Raw genomic sequence first — 19,513 nt, 5'->3', positions numbered from 1 at the left:
TTGTATTGCTGATAAAAACTAAGAATTCCACGATGGGGAACTACAAGAACTGTGCTGGAGGAAGAATTGAGGGAGAAGGGAAACGTGACCCCCCCCCCTGGGAACCGGGGTGATTGAAGAGAGAGCCTGGTGAAAAGAGTCGGAGATTTTGACAGCTGTCAAAGTAGCTGTCAAAGTCGGAAAGCAGAGAGGATTTTATTATGAGAACTTTGCTGGTTAAATTTGTTACAATTTGCTATAACCCGTTAAAACTTGGATACAAAATGGCGAAAACATGGATAACAATCGGACTTTTGGACTAGAGAAAACAAAGTTACAACAATCCCCCTAGAGGAGTTTGGGACATTACAAAGATGGTCGTAAGTGGAAAAATACCATGGAATTTTACAGGACTGGTTATCTTCTGGAAAGCTGCAAAACGGAAATAATATTTTGTCTACAGGGTGTCCAGCTAAAGGAGACAATAGAATTTTCTATTGAAGAAAGGAAGGGACTGAACGCAAGTTTTTGTTCCTGAATAACAATAATCCCTGCAGAGTTACTAAACTTCTGAATTAGAACGTTTCAGCAGCGGAACAAGAGGAAATTGGACTACAACTTGGAAAGAACAATGGGGGGAGTTTTATTAAAGATTTGAAGTTAAATGTTTTTAAAAATAACTATAAAAAGAAAAAGCAGCAAGGAGTTGGGGGAAATAGGTGATTTATGGATTTTAAGAATTCCAGGCAGATAACATGGTTTGGTGGTCAGGGGGAAATTAAACCGGGGACAGGGGGGGGGAGAACTAAAATCCAAAGGCTTGTCAACTTTTTTTTCTGAACTGGCTCTTTTTCACCTACTATACTTTTTATTTCTTATTTCTTATATTTCTATTGTGTGGGGTGTCCTTATCTTTAAAAAAAGGGAAATTGTGGAATGAAAATGGGGTGGGCCCTGGGGAGAGAACTTTTGTCTTTTATTAAGGGTATTGATGAGGAGTGTATAAATTTTAAATTCGAATAATGGTCTAAACAAATTAAGTTTTAATTAGAACTGAGAGCTTGTGGAGCCAACAATATGAAAGGGGAATATGGTAGGGGTGGGGGAAGGGGGGAGTCCCGGAAAGTGGATGTATGAAAATAAGGCTTTGAATGTACTTTAATCTTTACTTTCTGTATTTTTGAAAATCTTAATAAATATCATTTAAAAAAAAGAAAAAAAAGAATGGAAGCAAGTTAATGACTATTTAGCTAAATATGTTAAGTTAAATTAGTTGGAAAAACCTTGCAAATACCAGATAGTATTTACAATATGTATTATGGATTATGTGATGGATCAATATCCTTAATTCTGAAGTGGGAAGAAAGAAAGATGTCCAGAGATAAAAGTTAATTTAATAAGAACATTGATTTGGAAAAGCATTAAAATGATATATATTGAAATCCAACCTGGGGGACACGAGGAAGTCACTGAACAATGTTAATTAGATCAAGGTTCTCCTGGGCATAGTCGGCCAAATGGTGTTAAAAAAGGATAGAACTTTCTTTATGTATGCAACAACAGCAGCAAGAATACTTATTGCAAAGTATTGGAAGACACAAGAGCTTCCCACACTGGAGGAATGGCAGATGAAACTGATGGACTATATGGAACTGGCGGAAATGACTGGCAGAATCCGTGACCAGGGAGAAGAGTCGGTGGAGGAAGATTGGAAGAAATTCAAAGACTATCTGCAGAAACATTGCAAAATTAAAGAATGTTAGAGTGATGTTGGATAGAAAATAAGTGGCTTCCAGCTGTACAGGATTTAAAGTTATAGATAGATTAAGATTACGGATTAGGACTAAAAAAAGTTTAAGGAAATGGAAATTTGGTTTTTAAGAGGTAAAATTTTAATGTTATATTATATTAAGATTAAAGATTGGGATTAAAAAAGAGGGAAAGAAATTGCTGGACAAACAATTTGAACTGGAATGCAAAAGAGGGAGGTATGAGGAGGTCCAGAAAATAAGTAAATTCAAAAATGGAGATGAAAAGGTGATATTGTTTTTAACTGTTTTTTTTTTCTTTTTCTTTTTTTTCTTTTGTTTTTTGTTCTTTTTTCTTTTTTGGATTATGTATGTATCTTTGAATTGTGTATTTCTTTTCTATGTTTTCATGTTTAACCTTCTATTGATGTGTTCTTTTTATTGGAAAATTTAATGAATATCATTTTTTTAAAAAAAGGAAAAGCGTTAAAATGATATATATTGAAATCCAACCTGGGGGACACGAGGAAGTCACTGAACAATGTTAATTAGATCAAGGTTTATAAAAGCTATGATCTATGTTTGTTTGTTTATATGTGTGTATTTGCTTGTTTAAATTTTTGTGAAAAATCAATAATTATTTTTTTTTTAAAGGACACCCCTGCAAGGTAGGCCAACCTGCATGGAACAACGATGGGACTGTCTACACTACTGCCTGATCAATAATTAAATCTCCCCCCCCCCTCAGCCTCGCCGCACGCGACCCCTAAGTAGCCCCCACAAGGACACATCAGGTGGTGTTTTTTTTAAGGGGTGGGATGGACGTGAATTGTTAGGTGGGCGGGAGTTTCCGCTTCCCTGCTCAGGCGCCGCGAAAGCCAGCCCCGACGCGCGACGCCGCCGAAGAAGGACCCCAGTCGCTGCGCCCGCCCTCAAACAGGCCGGAAGCGCCCAGAGTCGTGGGGGCAGGCCTAGAGTGGCCATGGGCTCCAGGTCCCGGTCCAGGGAACGGCGCCGGAGGAGAAGCCGGTCCAGATCCGAGGAGCGGGAGAGGAGGAGGCAGAGGAGGAGGAGGAGAGAGCGGGGTGGAAGGTGAGCGGGGAAGCCCGGCGGGGCGCGGCCCTGGGGACCATAGAGTCTCCGGACCATAGAGTTCGCCCGGGGTAGAGCGGTTGTTGTTGTTTTCTCCCCTATAGGTTCCTATAGGCGATTCTTTCCCCCTATAGCGAGGGTGTTAAGCGGGCTTAAGATGTGGGGAAGGGGCTTAAGCCCCCCAAGCCGCTTCTACTGCTAGGTTTCGGTGTGCCCTTGGCTCAGGGGCCAAATAGTAAGGTGGCAAGAGGGCTCCTGAGCATGTCAAAAGTGCCCTGCAGCTGGTTCAGGCCAGGGGGGGATCATAGTCCAGGAACCGCCTGGTGTGAGGCGTTCACAAAGTAATAATAATAATAATAATAATGATAATTTATTATTTGTACCCCGCCCATCTGGCTGGGTTTCCCCAGCCACTCTGGGCGGCTTCCATAGAAACCAAAAATACACTAAAATATCACACACTAAAAACTTCCGATGTCTTCTGAATGTCAGGTAGTTGTTTATTTCTCTGACATCTGATGGGAGCGTGCCACCACCGAGAAGGCCCTGTGCCTGGTTCCCTGTAACCTTACTTCTCGCAATGAGGGAACCGCCAGAAGGCCCTCGGAGATGGACCCAGGTGTCCGGGCAGAACGATGGGGTGGAGACGCTCCTTCAGGTATACTGGACCGAGGCCATTTAGGGCTTTAAAGGTCAACACCAGCACTTTGAATTGTGCTCGGAAACGTCCTGGGAGCCAATGTAGGTCTTTCAAGACCGGTGTTATGTGGTCTCGGCGGCCGCCCCCAGTCACCAGTCTAGCCGCCGCATTCTGGATTAGTTGTAGTTTCCGAGTCACCTTCAAAGGCAGCCCCACGTAGAGTGCTTTGCAGTAGTCCAAAGTAAAGGGAGGATTGAACTCTGATTAATAAGAATACACACAGAGGCTTGAACACTAAAATGCAGCCTTATTTCAGTAGAAACTCAAATAGCCGAGTAAAATTGTCTTCCATGAACACGGTTTTAGCAGTGAGTCCGTAAGCAAGTTTTGTTGTTGTTGTTGTTTAGTTGTTTAGTCGTGTCCGCCTCTTCGTGACTCCCTGGACCAGAGCACACCAGGCCCTCCTGTCTTCCACTGCCTCCCGCAGTTTGGTCAAACTCATGCTGGTCGCTTCAAGAACACTGTCCCACCATCTCGTCCTCCGTCGTCTCCTTCTCCTTGTGCCCTCCATCTTTCCCAACATCAGGGTCTTTTCCAGGGAGTCTTCTCTTCTGCTGAGGTGGCCAAAGTCTTGGAGCCTCAGCTTCAGGATCTGTCCTTCCAGTGGGCACTCAGGGCTGATTTCCTTCCGAATGGAGAGGTTGGATCTTCTTGCAGTCCATGGGACTCTCAAGAGTCTCCTCCAGCACCAGAATTCAAAAGCATCCATTCTTCAGCGATCAGCCTTCTTGATGGTCCAGCTCTCACTTCCATACATCACTGCTGGGAAAACCAGAGCTTGAACTATACGGACCTTTGTTGGCAAGGTGATGTTCTCTTTTGAAGATGCTGTCTGGGTTTGTCATTGCTGCAAAAACATAGGACCAGTGGAAAGTATATTCATAGAATCTTAGAGTTACAAGGGACCCCATGGGTCATCTACTCCAACCCACTTTTTCTTCTCCTTTGGTGATCCCTCGTAGCCGAGTAAGATTGTCTTCCATAAACACGGTTTTAACGGTGAATCCGTAAGTGACTGTGGAGGCCAATTCTGGATCCACATGTCCTTCCACAGTGGGGAGATTGGTTTCCGGGCGGGAGTTGATCCCGGTGAGGGTTTGCCAAGCGTGCCTTCCTCTTAGCACGTTTCTCCCTTTTGTCCTGAGTTCGAGTTTCTTCAAAGCCCATGACACCTTTGGTCAAGGCTGTTCTTCAACTGGAGCGCTCGCAGGCCAGTGTTTCCCAGTTGTCTGTGTTTATACTACATTTTTAAAGAGTTGCCTTGAGAGAGTCTTTGAACCTCTTTTGTTGACCACCAGCATTCCGCTTCCCATTCTTAAGTTCGGAATAGAGCAGTTCGCAAACCGGAACACTTAATTTTGGGTTTGCAGCGTTTGGGTCCCAAGTTGCTTGAGCACCAAGACCTTTTAGAACCAAGGTACCACTGAAAAAATGCACTGGGTATGTGTAGAAACTAGCCTCTTGTACAATTGTTAAAAGTTTTCGCTCATTCCTCTGCCCCCTTTTGCCTCCAACCCTTGGGGGGGGGGCTACCTCTGGCTGGAGTTCTGCCCCTCTCTTTCGCTCTCAAATCAAAATTTCTCTCTCTCTCCTTAGCTCGGAGGAAGAGAATCAGAAATGGCAGAAAAAGAAAGAGAAAAGCGAGGAACGACATGGGAAGAGGCACAAAAAGCGACGTTCTCGTGGCCGCTCCCCAAGCTCGGATTCGTCCCCGGAGAGGCGAGGGCGCAGCAGCGAGAGGAGGGGGAAGAGGACCCGGAAGCGCTCTGGGTCCCGATCCTCCGTGTCCTCGGTCACGTCGCCTTCGCCCTCCCGCTCGCAGAGCTCTCGGGGGGACCTGGGCGAGGAACTGAGCCTCCAGGAGCGGTTGCAGCTGAAAGACGACAAGAAGAAACAGAAGGAGATGGTGAAGGCTCTGGAGACCCCGGAGGAGAAGAGGGCCCGGCGGCTGGCCAAGAAGGAAGCGAAGGAGCGCAAGAAGCGAGAGAAGATGGGCTGGGGGGAAGAGTACATGGGGTACACCAATACTGACAACCCCTTTGGGGATAACAACCTTCTGGGAGCCTTCATCTGGAGCAAGGTGAGTTTCGGACCGCTGTCGGCAGCCCGGGATGTTGGCACTGTAGCCAAGAGGTCAATGTGGAAGCGGTGGATTTGATCTACCGTATTTTTCGTTCTATAGGATGCACCCGACCATAGGACGCACCTTGTTTTAGAGGGGGAGAACAAGAAAAAAAATTCTCCCCCTCTCTGCCCAGCGCCCCTTCAGTGAAGCGGCAGGAGGCGCTGCGCAGAGAGGGGGATAATTTTTTCCCCCTTGTTCTCCCCCTATAAAACAAGGTGCCATTCAAGGTGCGTTCAGTCGCCTTCAGGCAGCTACCTTGGAAGCCTGGAGAGCGAGAGGGGTCAGTGCGCACTGACCCCTCTCGCTCTCCAGGCTTCAGTGAAGGCAACCTGAAGCCTCCGGCGCGCAGCCTTCCTTCTTTAGCCCCACGCAACCTCTCCGGCAGGGAGAGGCTCTGCGCGGCTATGGCAATACCCCCACCTCCTGCAAAAACCCACAGGAGCCGCGCACCCTTTAAGGAGCGCACGGCTCCTGTGGGCTTTTCTACGAGGGTGGGAAGGGACTGACTGGCCGCGTCAGTCCCTTCTCCCTCCTGAAGAAAAGCCCGCAAGAGCCGCTCGGAGCTTGTGTGCGGCTTTTGGGAGCTTTTCCTGCCTGCCTTCCCCCTGCATTCGCTCCGTAGGACGCACACACATTTCCCCTTCATTTTTGGAGGGGGAAAAGTGCGTCCTATAGAGTGAAAAATACAGTAAATGGAATAGATTCAAATCGCGATTTAAACCACTCGTCAGTAAGACTTGATTTACCATCTTTTTCGTCCATAAGTCACACTTTTTCCTTCCTAAAAAGTAAGGGGAAATGTCTGTGCGTCTTACGGAGCGAATGCGTGGTCCCTGGAGCCGAATTGCCCAGGGGCAAAAAGCAGATCGTGCAATGGCGCAAAAACGTGGTTACAAAGCACGGATCCACATGGATTCTCAGGATTTTTGCATTGGGCTACCCCAAACTCACTGTCAAATCACATGTCTGTGGCCACAGCACGAACCACAAAAATTATACATCCACTGTTTCGTTCTGAATATTTTTTTTCTTGTTTTTCTCTAAAAATTAGTTGCGTCTTAAGGAGCGAAAAATACGGTAAATCTTCTTCTTTTTAAACAGACAGACTCATTCTTGCTGGTACCATCTTAACATTCGCGACAAAGGTGAAGGTTTCGTTTTTTTGACGAATAAATTTTCAGAGTAGTTTTTGCAGTTCTGTCAAAAATGACTGATTTGGTTGCGCTGTTAAGAAATACGTAAGGCGGATAATTATGAAATTGGTGTTGAAGTTCAATAAGTGGGCTGTTTATATTTGGACAACTTTTCTGCTGTGCTTTATTGGAAGGAGAAAAACAACAACTTCCTTAACAACAATTTTAACAATTTATTTAACTAGAGCAATAACATTATAGCCGTCCACTCAAATTGGCTCTAATAATAATAATAATAATAATAATAATTTATTATTTATACCCCGCCCATCTGGCTGGGCTTCCCCAGCCACTCTGGGCGGCTTCCCAAAAAATATTTAAATACTGCAATACATCAAACACTAAAAGCTTCCCTAAACAGGGCTGCCTTCAGGTGTCTTCTGAAAGTCTGGTAGTTGTTGTTCTCTTTGACATCTGGTTGGGAGGGTGTTCCACAGGGCGGGCGCCACTACCGAGAAGGCCCTCTGCCTGGTTCCCTGTAACTTGGCTTCTCGCAGTCAGGGAACCGCCAGAAGACCCTCAGTGCTGGACCTCAGTGTCCGGGTAGAACGATGGGGGTGGAGACGCTCCTTCAGATATACTGGACCGAGGCCGTTTAGGGCTTTAAAGGTCAGCACCAACACTTTGAATTGTGCTCGGAAACGTACTGGGAGCCAATGTAGGTCTTTCAGGACTGGTGTTATGTGATCTCAGCGGCCGCTCCCAGTCCCCAGTCTGGCTGCCACATTCTGGATTAGTTGCAGTTTCCGGGTCACCTTCAAAGGTAGCCCCACGTAGAGCGCATTGCAGTAGTCCAAGCGGGAGATAACTAGAGCATGCAACGCTCCGGCAAGACAGTCCACAGGCAGGGAGGGTCTCATCCTGCGTACCAGAGGGACACAGAACTGACCTGCGCCTCCATGGACAGCTGTGAGTCCAAAATGACCCCCAGGCTGCGCACCTGGTCCTTCAGGGGCTAAAAACCTCCCCTTCTGTGCTGCTTGGGCAGCTGCGAGTTCGAGTCCAGCAGTTCCTGGAGGGGTCCAGGTTTCTCATTCTTGATCTAAGAAGAGGCATTCCTCTCAGGAAGAGAACACCTCCTTTGAATATTAAAACGTTTTTCTCTTTGCCTCGATTTTATTTATCATCTCAGGCTCTGGAAAAGAAGGGGATAGGCCACTTAGAGGAGAAGGAGTTAAAAGACCGGAACAAACGGATCCAGGAGGAAAACCGACTGGAGCTTCAGAAGGTAAGAGTCAAAAGTAGCAGTGAGCTGGGGGAGGGTATCTCTGGGCATGCGCAGAGAGCCTTTGCCTTAGAGATGAAGCGCCAGTGCCACAAAAGGAGAGGACCGCCAGGGTCTGGAAGATCTGAGTTGCAGGTTTGTTTGACCCTTGGGGAATTGACCGGTAATTCAGATTTTGATTGCCTGCTGAATCTGCCCCTTTCCTGTGAACTTGGGATTTAAGTGCTTTGTGGGTAGTTAACTCTTGTTTTTGCTTTGTACATATGTACTTAAACCTAGATTGCTTTTCTTGTTGGTACCGAATTTATCCTTCGTTAGCCAAATTGCTGATTCTCTCTCTTTCTATATATATATTAAGCAATTTCAACATAACAATTTATCAATCGTATAATCACATACATTATTATTCCCACCCCCCCCTTCCATCCCTCCCTCCCACCAGGGACTTCCTTCAGCTCATCTCCCTGATTTCTCTGCACATATTATTCTCTGCACGTTATAAAGTTATACATATCCTTACCTTATCTATCTATCATGTTATCAACCAGTAAATTTGTGTTATGTTTATTCAAAACCTGCCAAGGAGTCTGGTTCATTTTGTGGCCTTTTTAGATCATTTGTAAAAAGCTCCCATTCTTCCTTAAAGTCATGGTTGTCCTTGTCCCGCAGTTTGTATGTCGATTTAGCCAACTCTGCATAAATTCAAAACCAACCAAAAACGAATCAGCGATTCGAGTTGGCAAATTGCTGGTTCTTTTCTGGTCGGTTTTGAATTTACGGGCGTGTTCTGCGTTTTGCATATTTGTATATCCAGCGCTCTGTCGCTCGATATTTTGAGTGTTTGCCGCAGGGCTGCTTTGGGTACAGCTTGTTGTGGGAAAGCGGCACATAAGTAAACACACACACACACACACACACACACACTGGGTCATCTCTCTGTGGTAAAGGTAAAGGGACCCCTGACCATTAGGTCCAGTCGTGGCTGACTCTGGGGTTGCGGCGCTCATCTCGCTTTATTGGCCGAGGGAGCCGGAGTACAGCTTCCGGGTCATGTGGCCAGCAGGACTAAGCCGCTTCTGGCGAACCAGAGCAGGGCACGGAAACGCCGTTTACCTTCCCCCGGAGCGGTACCTATTTATCTACTTGCGCTGGCGTGCTTTTGAACTGCTAGGTGGGCAGGAGCAGGGACTGAGCAATGGGAGCTCACCCTGTCATTGCGGGGATTTGAACCGCCGACCTTCTGATCGGCAAGTCCTAGGCTCAGTGGTTTAACCCACAGCGCCACCCGCGTCCCCCTCTCTGTGGTAGCTTATCTTAAAGCTTTAAGTGTCTATACGCTTACCACATTTATAAATATTTCAAATGTATTGTTGTACATTGTTTTAAATGTTTGCTTTCCTTCTGGGGTTGTACCCCCAAGTGTGCTTTATCAGCTGGTCTCCGACCGTAATAAATCACCGTATTTTTTGCTCTATAAGACTCACTTTCCCCCTCCTAAAAAGTAAGGGGAAATGTGTGTGCGTCTTACGGAGCGAATGCAGGCTGCGCAGCTATCCCAGAAGCCAGAACAGCAAGAGGGATCGCTGCTTTCGCTGCGCAGTGATCCCTCTTGCTGTTCTGGCTTCTGGGATTCAGAATATTTTTCTTGTTTTCCTCCTCCAAAAACTAGGTGCGTCTCGTGGTCTGGTGCGTCTTATAGAGCGAAAAATACGGTATCTATCTATTGGACACACACATCATCCGATCCCCCCCCCGTTCTCGGGTCTCTCTTTGCAGGTGAAGCAGTTGCGCTTGGAGCGGGAGCGCGAGAAGGCCATGCGCGAGCAAGAGCTGGAGATGCTTCAGAGGGAAAAGGAGGCGGAGCATTTCAAGACGTGGGAGGAGCAAGAGGACAACTTCCACCTGCAGCAGGCAAAGCTGCGGTAAGTGAGGGGAGCGGGAAAGAATGAGGGTTTCAGGGATGCCAGAGGCTGAGAGACTCCAAGTCATCCTGAGAGCCAGTGTGGTGTAGTGGTTAAGAGCGGTAGACTTGTAATCTGGGGAACCGGGTTCGCTTCCCCGCTCCTCCACCTGCAGCTGCTGGGTGACCTTGGGCCAGTCACACTTCTCTGAAGTCTCTCAGCCCCACTCACCTCACAGAGTGTTTGTTGTCGGGGAGGAAGGGAAAGGAGATTGTTAGCCGCTTTGAGACTCCTTAAAAAGGTAAAGGGACCCCTGACCATTAGGTCCAGTCGCGGCCGACTCTGGGGTTGCGGCACTCATCTCGCTTTACTGGCCGAGGGAGCCAGCGTACAGCTTCCGGGTCATGCGGCCAGCAGGACTAAGCCGCTTCTGGCGAACCAGAGCAGTGCACGGAAACGCTGTTTACCTTTCCGCTGGAGTGGTACCTATTTATCTACTTGCACTCTGACGTGCTTTCGAACTGCTAGGTTGGCAGGAGCAGGGACCGAGCAACGGGAGCTCACCCCGTCACGGAGATTCAAACCGCCAACCTTCTGATCTCACACTGAGAGCCAGTGTGGTGTAGTGGTTAAGAGCGGTAGACTTGTAATCTGGGGAACCGGGTTCGCGTCTCCACTCCTCCACCTGCAGCTGCTGGATGACCTTGGGCCAGTCACACTTCTCTGAAGTCTCTCAGCCCCACTCACCTCACAGAGTGTTTGTTGTGGGGGAGGAAGGGAAAGGAGAATGTGAGCCGCTTTGAGACTCCTTCGGGTAGTGATAAAGCAGGATATCAAATCCAAACTCTTCTTCTTCTTCTTCAAAGAAACAGAAAAGACGATTGTAGCTTTAAGAACTGTTTCTGCGAGTGGTTTTCAAGGCTGATTAGGTATAGAAGGTGATGTGTACAAAAGGAGAAGTTGCAGTTTGAATTTGCCTGCAAAAGAGAAGACCCACATGCTTTTAATAATAATAATAAAATAAATAATAATAATAATAATAATAATAATAATAATATTAATAATAATAATACAGTGGATGCTTGGGTTGCAAACGTGATCCGTGTGGGAGGGCCTCATCCTGCAGGGCTCTTTTTCTGAGCTCAGGCAATAATAATAATAATAATAATAATAATAATAATAATAATAATTTATTATTTATACCCCACCCACCTGGCTGGGTTTCCCCAGCCACTCTGGGCAGCTTCCAACAGAACACTAAAATACAATAACCTATTAAACATTAAAAGCTTCCCTAAACATTAAAAGGGACGCGGTGGCACTTTCGCAACCCCAGAGTCAGCTACGACTGGACCTAATGGTCAGGGGTCCCTTTACCTTTAAACATTAAAAGCTTTGTGTTTGTAAGGTTGTAAATAAAACTTTTGCTTGAGTATTCTACATCCTTCAGCCTGACCTCGTCTCCTTCGTGTTCTCCCTCCCCCTGCCCCCCGCAGCTCCAAGATTCGCATCCGAGACGGGCGGGCCAAACCCATTGACCTCCTGGCCAAATATATCAGCGCCGAGGACGACGACCTGGCAGTGGAGATGCACGAGCCGTACACTTTCCTGAACGGCCTCACTGTCTCGGACATGGAAGACCTCCTGGAAGACATTCAGGTAGGGCTGGGAAAATTTATTCAAAATCAAAACAAAACATATTATCCAAAAACATATCATCCTTTAATGAATGTTAGAATGATGTTGGATTGAAGTTAAGTGGTTTCTAGCTGTAATGGTAAAAGAATATGGGAAAATTGGATTTTCGAAAGGTCAAAACTTAATGCTATAATATATTAAGATTAAAGATTAGGATAAAATAAGGAGGGAAAGGAATTGCTGAACTAATATTGAACTGGAATACAAAAAAGGGAGGCATGAGGAGGTCCGGGAAACAAGTAAATGAAAGATAAGTGATGAAAAGATGGAATTGTTTTTAACTGTTTTTTTTTTGGTATTTTGTATTTTTCTTTTTTCTATTTTTCTTTTCTTATCAATGTAATCTTTTTTTTGAAACTTTAATAAATATCATTTAAAAAAAAAACCAGAAACATATCATCCTTATCCCCCCCCCCGTTTTTCCTCCCTCCTACACAACCCCCCCCGACTTCCCTCCGTTCCAGTCTTTGATTTCTCTGAGAATGCTGTTTTCTGCCTGTTACACAGTTGTATAGATCCTCAAACTATTTCGCTGATTATTATCAATAAAAAGTTTGTGAAGGTTTATTCAAAGCCAGCCAAGGAGTCCGGTTCGCTTTGTTGCCTCTTCAAATACTTTGTAAAGGGTTCCCATTCGTCCTTAAAGTCACAGTTATCCTTGTCCTGTAGCTTATATGTCAGTTTTGCCAGTTCTGCATAGTCCATCAATTTTTCTTGCCACGATTCTTTAGTTGGGGTTTCTTCAGTCTTCCATCCTTGTGCTATTAGAACTCTCGCGGCCGTTGTCGCATACATATTTTTCAGCTCTTTTGGCAGATCTTTCCCTACAATCCCTAATGGTCCAGCGCTCACTTCCACACATCACTACCGGGAAAACCATGTAAGCAAATGCAAACGCTGTAGAAAATACGCTCTGGATCACGAACGGAACCGCTGGAATTAATGGATTCAAGTTAGTCATGCCCGTTCGATTTCAGTAGAAATCGAAGCCGGGTGCAACGCTGTGATCTGATGCAGCGTGGCGATTTTCGCATACACCCCCCGCCCTAAATGATATAAAATAGGAGTAATGTATTTGTGGGGGGCAGGTGTCAAGAAAATCAATTCCCTCCCCAGGCCTGAAATGAGTCCAGAGCCTCAGCTGTTTCCCCCCTCTGTTCTCCAGGTTTACATGGAGCTGGAACAAGGGAAAAACGTGGATTTCTGGAGAGACATGACCATCATCACCGAGGATGAAATCGCTAAGCTCCGCAAATTAGAGGCTTCTGGGAAAGGGCCAGGTAGGTGTGAATTGAAGCATCGGAGGGCCTGCCTTGCTTGTGGAACCACAGAGCCTAGGACTTGCCGATCAGAAGGTCGGCGGTTCGAATCCCCGCGACGGGGTGAGCTCCCGTTGCTCGGTCCCTGCTCCTGCCAACCTAGCAGTTTGAAAGCACACCAGCGCAAGTAGATAAATAGGTACCGCTCCGGCGGAAAGGTAAACAGCGTTTCTGTGCACTGCTCTGGTTCGCCAGAAGCGGCTTAGTCCTGCTGGCCACATGACCCGGAAGCTGTACGCTGGCTCCCTCGGCCAGTAAAGCGAGATGAGCGCCGCAACCCCAGAGTCGGCCACGACTGGACCTAATGGTCAGGGGTCCCTTTACCTTTATGGAAGTATATTGTGTTTAAAAATGGGGTATCAGAGTTTTTAGGGGGCTAACCAGGCTGGGATAGCTGGGATAGCAGGCTTGTTGGGCTTTGAATGTCTTAACGTAAATTTTTCAATTGCGTTGTTCTGTGTGGGACAATGACAATAAAGATTATCGTTTCAAGAGAAAGCGCTGCTCTGTGAATGGATAGGGAGCCCACAGTTCTTCAGATCGACTTGGGGGTTGGAACAACATCAGGTGAAATTCAGGATTCGCACCCAACCCCTTGGCCGGGGAGGCGGTGAGGTTCCTGGGCCCCCCCTCCTGTGCTGACGGCATTTCCCTCCCCTCCTACGTCCTTCAGGCGAGCGCCGGGAAGGGGTTAACGCTTCGGTCAGCTCCGACGTGCAGTCTGTCTTTAAGGGGAAGACCTACAACCAGTTGCAGGTGATCTACCAGGGCATTGAGGGCAAGATCCTGGCCGGAGGACCCAACCTGGACATCGGCTACTGGGAGAGTCTCCTTCAGCAGCTGAAAGCCTACATGGCCCGGGCAAGGTGAGTGGATCACCCTGATCGGACCACCTTCCCACAGCGGCGGCCTAATTTCTGACCTTGTTGTTGTTTAGTCGTTTAGCCATGTCTGACTCTTCGTGGCCCCCTGGACCAGAGCACGCCAGGCACTCCTGTCTTCCACTGCCTCCCGCAGTTTGGTCAAACTCATGCTGGTCGCTTCGAGAACACTGTCCCACCATCTCGTCCTCAGTCGTCCCCTTCTCCTTGTGCCTCCATCTTTCCCAACATCAGGGTCTTTTCCAGGGAGTCTTCTCTTCTCCTGAGGTGACCAAAGTCTTGGAGCCTCAGCTTCAGGATCTGTCCTTCCAGTGAGCACTCAGGGCTGATTTCCTTCAGAATGGAGAGGTTGGATCTTCTTGCAGTCCATGGGACTCTCAAGAGTCTCCTCCAGCACCAGAATTCAAAAGCAACCATTCTTCGGCCATCAGCCTTCTTTATGGTCCAGCTCTCACTTCCATACATCACTACTGGGAAAACCATAGCTGACCTTAAGTTTTTAAAAATACTGTGGTCCCTTGGTTCTCAAACTCGATCCGTTCCGGAGGTCCGTTCCAAAGCCAAAGCGTTCCAAAACCAAGGCGTGCTGCTTTCCTGTAGAAAGTAAGGCGAAACAGATTAATCCGTCCCAGACTTTTAAAAACAACCCCTAAAAAAGCAATTGGGACGTGGGTGGCGCTGTGGGTTAAACCACAGAGCCTAGGGCTTGCCAATCAGAAGGTCGGCGGTTCGAATCCCCGCGACGGAGTGCGCTCCCGTTGCTCCGTCCCTGCTCCTGACAACCTAGAAAGCACGTCAAAGTGCAAGTAGATCAATAGGTACCACTCCGGCGGGAAGGTAAACGGCGTTTCCGTGCGCTGCTCTGGTTCACCAGAAGCGGCTTAGTCCTGCTGGCCACATGACCCGGAAGCTGTACGCCAGCTCCCTCAACCAATAAAGCGAGATGAGCGCCGCAACCCCAGAGTCGGTCACGACTGGACCTAATGGTCAGGGCTCCCTTTACCTTTAATATGCTGTTGGAAGCCGCCCAGAGTGGCTGGGGAGGCCCAGCTAGATGGGCGGGATAATAATAATAATAATAATAATAATGATAATAATAATAATAATAAAAATAATGATGATGATGATGATGGTCTGGGGTCCCTTTATCTTTACCCTTAAGTTTGAAGACTTTCGGATAAATATTCTGTTATTTTCTACGTTTCTCAGGGATAAAAAGTGTGGGTAGATCAACGTGTATCTTGAGCTTTTCTGTGCGTTTTCTCCTCCTTTCCCAGGCTGAGGGAGCGCCACCAGGATGTCCTCCGCCAAAAACTCTACAAGCTGAAGCAGGAACAAGGAGTCGAGAGCGAGCCCCTCTTCCCCATCATTAAGAAGGAGTCTTCGCCCCCGGGAGGCTGCAGTAGCAGCAGCAGGTGAGCTGGATTTGGGGGGCTCTCAGGACCAACGGGGGTGGCGCTGTGGGTTAAACCACAGAGCCTAGGACTTGCCGATCAGAAGGTCGGCGGTTCGAATCCCCGCAATGACGGGGTGAGCTCCCATTGCTCGGTCCCTGCTCCTGCCAACATAGCAGTTCGAAAGCACAAAGTGCAAGTAGATAAATAGGGACCGCTCCGGCGGGAAGGTAAACGGCGTTTCCGTGCACTGCTTTCGTTCGCTAGAAGCGGCTTAGTCCTGCTGGCCACATGACCCGGAAGCTGTACGCCGGCTCCCTTGGCCAGGAAAGCGAGACGAGCGCCGCAACCCCAGAGTCGGCCACGACTGGACCTAATGGTCAGGGGTCCCTTTACCTTTACCTTTACAGGACCAAACGTAGGTCTTTCGGGACCAATGTTACACGGTCCCGGCGGTCGGTCCCAGTCTCCAGCTTGGCAGCCGTGTTCTGGATTAGTTTCCATTTCTCAATCACCTTCAAAGGCAGCCCCACGGAAAGCACATGGCAGTAGTCCAAGCGGGAGATAACCAGGCATGCACCACTCTGGCCAGACAGTCTGCGGCCAGGGAGGGTCTCATCCTGTGTACCAGATGGAGCACACAGAATTGACCTGTGCCTCCATGGACAGCTGTGAGTCCAAAATGACCCCCAGGCTGCCCGCCCATCTGGCTGGTTTTTCCCAGCCACACTTAGAGGCTCCCAACAGAATATTAAAACACAATAAAACATTAAGCACTTCCCTAAACAGGGCTGCCTTCAGATGTCTCCTAAAAGTCAGATAGTTGTTTATTTCCTTGACATCTGACGGGAGGGCGTTCCACAGGGCGGGCGCCACCACCGAGAAGGCCCTCTACCTGGTTCCCTGTAACCTCACTTCTCGCAGGGAGGGAACCGCCAGAAGACCCTTGGGAGATGGACCCAGGTGTCCGGGCTGAACAATGGGGGTGGAGACGCTCCTTCAGGTATACTGGGCCGTTTAGGGCTTTCAAGGTCAGCACCAACACTTTGAATTGTGCTCGGAAACGTACTGGGAGCCAATGCAGGTCTTTCAGGACTGGTGTTATACGGTCTCGGTGGCCACTCTCAGTCCCCAGTCTGGCTGCCGCATTCTGGATTAGTTGCAGTTTCCGGGTCACCTTCAAAGGTAGCCCCACGGAGAGCGCATTGCAGTAGTCCAAGCGGGAGATAACTAGAGCATTCACCACTCTGGCCAGACAGTCTGCGGGCAGGGAGGGTCTCATCCTGCGTACCAGATGGAGCTGCCCTGGAAACAGAACTGACCTGCGCCTCCATGGACAGCAGTGAGTCCAAAATGACTGTGAATCCCATATGGTCTCGGCGGCCGCTCCCAGTCCCCAGTCTGGTTGCCGCACTCTGGATTAGTTGTAGTTTCCGGGTCACCTTCAAAGGTAGCCCCACGGAGAGCACATGGCAATAGTCCAAGCGGGAGATAACCAGAGCATGCACCACCCTGGTGAGACACTGCACAGCCATGGAAGGTCTTGGGTAGAGCTGGTAGACCGCTCAGAGCAGAAGGGAGACAGGATGTAGTGTTTAAGAGCGGTGGACTCATGATCTGGTGAACAGGGTTCGATTCCCCGCTCTTCCAAATGCAGCTGCTGAGTGACCTTGGGCCAGTCACACTTCTCTGAAGTCTCTCAGCCCCACTCACCTCACAGAGTGTTTGTTGTGGGGGAGGAAGGGAAAGGAGAATGTGAGCCGCTTTGAGACTCCTTCGGGTAGTGATAAAGCGGGATATCAAATCCAAAATCTTCTCTTCCCTTTCCGCAGGCTGGAGCCGGAGGACAGCGACCAGGCGCAGCCCAGCACCTCTTCGGCCGAGCCCGGGGGCGCCGAGCCCGAATCGGAGGCCAAGGCGGAGGGAGACGGGGAGGCGGTTCTGATGGAGGAGGACCTCATCCAGCAGAGCTTAGATGACTACGACGCCGGGAAGTACAGCCCCCGCCTGCTGACGTCCCACGAGCTGCCCTTCGATGCCCACGTGGTGGAGGCTGACGAGGACTGCCAGCGGCTCCTGCTCTCCCGGCAGCAGCTCCAGGTCACAGGTAGGAGGGGAAGGGGGCTGAGGTGGGCTGTGGGGCCGCGTCAAAGGGCTTGGCTTGGCGCCGCGGGGGGCAACTGCCCTGTGGAGCTTGCGGTTTAGAAGCAAGAACCTACCTGGCCTCAGGTCTCCTCTCAGGCCATGCCCACTTCCCTCAAGCCACGCCCTCTCAGCAGCCAACTCCCTTTGCTCGAGGCCACACCCCTTTATTTAAACCACGCCCCTCTGAGAAGGCCGCGTATCCCTTTGTCAGGGCCACACCCCTTTCTTCAAATGACACCCTTTTCTTGAGGCCACACCCCTTTCCTTAAACCACACCCCCTCTTTGCAGGCCACACCCCTTTCTTTAAACCACACCCTCTCAAGGCCACACCTTTCCTTAAATCACACCCCCTCCCTGCAGACCGCACACCCTTTTCTCGAGGCCACACCCCTTTCTATAAACCACACCCTTCTCTGCACGCCACACCCCCTCCTTAGTCCACAGCCCCTCCCTGCAGGCCACACCCACCTTCCTTAAACCACACCCCCTCTGCGGGCCACATGTTAGTTTCTCAAGGGCACACCCCTTTCTTTAAGCCACACCCTTCTCCACAGGCCACACCCCCTCCTTCGTCCCCAGCTGCTCCCTGCAGGTTACACCCACCTTCCTCAAACCACACCCCCTCTCTGCGGACCACACGCCCCTTTCCCGAGGCCACGCCCCTTTCCCTTAAACCACACCCCTCTCCTCTGTCCACAACCCCTCTCCCAAGCCCATACTCCCCTTTCCTCAAACCACACCCCTTCCCTTAAGCCACACCCTCCTCTCAGGCCCCCACCCCTTTCCTCCTCAACATCCATTGGCAGGGAGTTCCAAAGTCTAGCAGCTGCCACGCTAGACACCCCAAACCTCGCAAACCCGCTGCCCTCTCTATCCCTCCCCAGGCGACGCCAGCGAGAGCGCGGAGGACATCTTCTTCCGCCGCGCCAAGGAGGGCATGGGGGCGGACGAGGCCCAGTTCAGCGTGGAGATGCCTCTCACGGGCAAGGCCTACCTGTGGGCCGACAAGTACCGGCCCCGCAAGCCCCGATTCTTCAACCGCGTTCACACCGGGTTCGAATGGAACAAGTACAACCAGACGCACTACGACTTCGACAACCCGCCCCCCAAGATCGTCCAGGGCTACAAATTCAACATCTTCTATCCGGACCTCATCAACAAGCGCTCCACGCCGGAGTACTTCCTGGAGGCCTGCCCGGACAACAAGGACTTCGCCACCCTCCGCTTCCACGCCGGACCCCCTTACGAAGACATCGCCTTCAAGATCGTCAACCGGGAGTGGGAATACTCCCACCGCCACGGCTTCCGCTGCCAGTTCGCCAACGGCATCTTCCAGCTCTGGTTCCACTTCAAGCGCTACCGCTACCGGCGGTGAGGGCGGGGGGCTTCCTCCGTGCCCCCCCAGGCCAGCGGAAAGCGGCTCGTCCCCGCGCCGAAACCGGCTGCGTCGCCGCAAACCGCCGAGTTGTCCCACTTCTGCGCTGATTGCTGTGCGGCAGGGACCCTGTTTTTCCGTTACGGTTTTAGGGTTTGCGGGGCCACCGACACCCCTCTAGTTGTGGGGTTCCGGCCCCCAGCAATTCTTAACCGTCCGGATTCCAGAGCCCCCTATTTTCCTCCTTCTCTGCTCTTAAGAGGTGCTCCCGTCTCTCCGGAGGCGATAGTGAGGGATACGGGATTTCCCCGTCCCGAGAAGAGGCACCCAAGACGGGAATTCCTCTTCCGAAGAGAGTCACCCTCCCATCATTGCATAGGGAATTCTCCTTTTGGAAGCAGGACTGGAGAACATCTCAGAGATACACCTGGTGTCCCATCTTTCCCCAAAATCGGCAGGTCTTCCCCATCCTCTTTCTCTCGCTCTTTCTCCCCAACTCTTTCTCTCGCTGTATAGATTCCTACGTAGATTCCTACGACACAGAACGGATCCGTTTGCCAGGCATATATCATGTATATTTGTTATTTTCTGAAGCAGGGCAGCGATGGCATTGTGTACATTTCTTTAGCGGTGCCAAATCACCCTTTCGTATAACCGTTCTCCCAGCGGCTCTCTCCGGAGAGCGCTGTCCCGGCACAATAAAATTTTTTAGATGGTCCAAGCTGTCCTTTGCCATC

General features: G+C 49.5%; 1 protein-coding gene across 2 annotated transcripts; it reads left to right on the top strand.

Annotated features, from left to right (window-relative positions):
* Positions 1-2,553: 2,553 nt before the first annotated feature.
* CACTIN (cactin, spliceosome C complex subunit) lies at positions 2,554-19,247 on the top strand. Of its 2 annotated transcripts, XR_013981174.1 has the most exons (11): positions 2,554-2,819; positions 5,116-5,599; positions 7,970-8,065; positions 9,839-9,984; positions 11,460-11,622; positions 12,827-12,941; positions 13,654-13,846; positions 15,139-15,276; positions 17,088-17,362; positions 18,286-19,046; positions 19,100-19,247. XR_013981174.1 is itself a non-coding variant. In XM_080988890.1 (10 exons), exons 1-10 carry the CDS (start codon positions 2,710-2,712, stop codon positions 18,774-18,776), a joined length of 2,211 nt encoding a protein of 736 aa, XP_080845016.1. In that variant the 5' UTR covers positions 2,554-2,709; the 3' UTR covers positions 18,777-19,247. The 2 variants fall into 2 exon arrangements, 1 of the variants encoding a protein (XP_080845016.1); XM_080988890.1 differs by having other exon boundaries at positions 18,286-19,247.
* Positions 19,248-19,513: the final 266 nt, after the last annotated feature.

The sequence above is a fragment of the Podarcis pityusensis genome (genome assembly GCF_964106645.2).
Source record: "Podarcis pityusensis genome assembly, chromosome: 18".
Taxonomy (NCBI): domain Eukaryota; kingdom Metazoa; phylum Chordata; class Lepidosauria; order Squamata; family Lacertidae; genus Podarcis; species Podarcis pityusensis.
This window is presented reverse-complemented; position numbering and strand designations above follow the sequence as displayed.

Coding starts and splice junctions, on each gene's coding strand:
- CACTIN (XM_080988890.1), top strand. CDS start 2,710: ATGGGCTCCAGGTCCCGGTCCAGGGAACGGCGCCGGAGGAGAAGCCGG. Junction 9,985..11,459: donor CTGCAGCAGGCAAAGCTGCG/GTAAGTGAGGGG, acceptor TGCCCCCCGCAG/CTCCAAGATTCGCATCCGAG. Junction 15,277..17,087: donor GGCTGCAGTAGCAGCAGCAG/GTGAGCTGGATT, acceptor CCCTTTCCGCAG/GCTGGAGCCGGAGGACAGCG.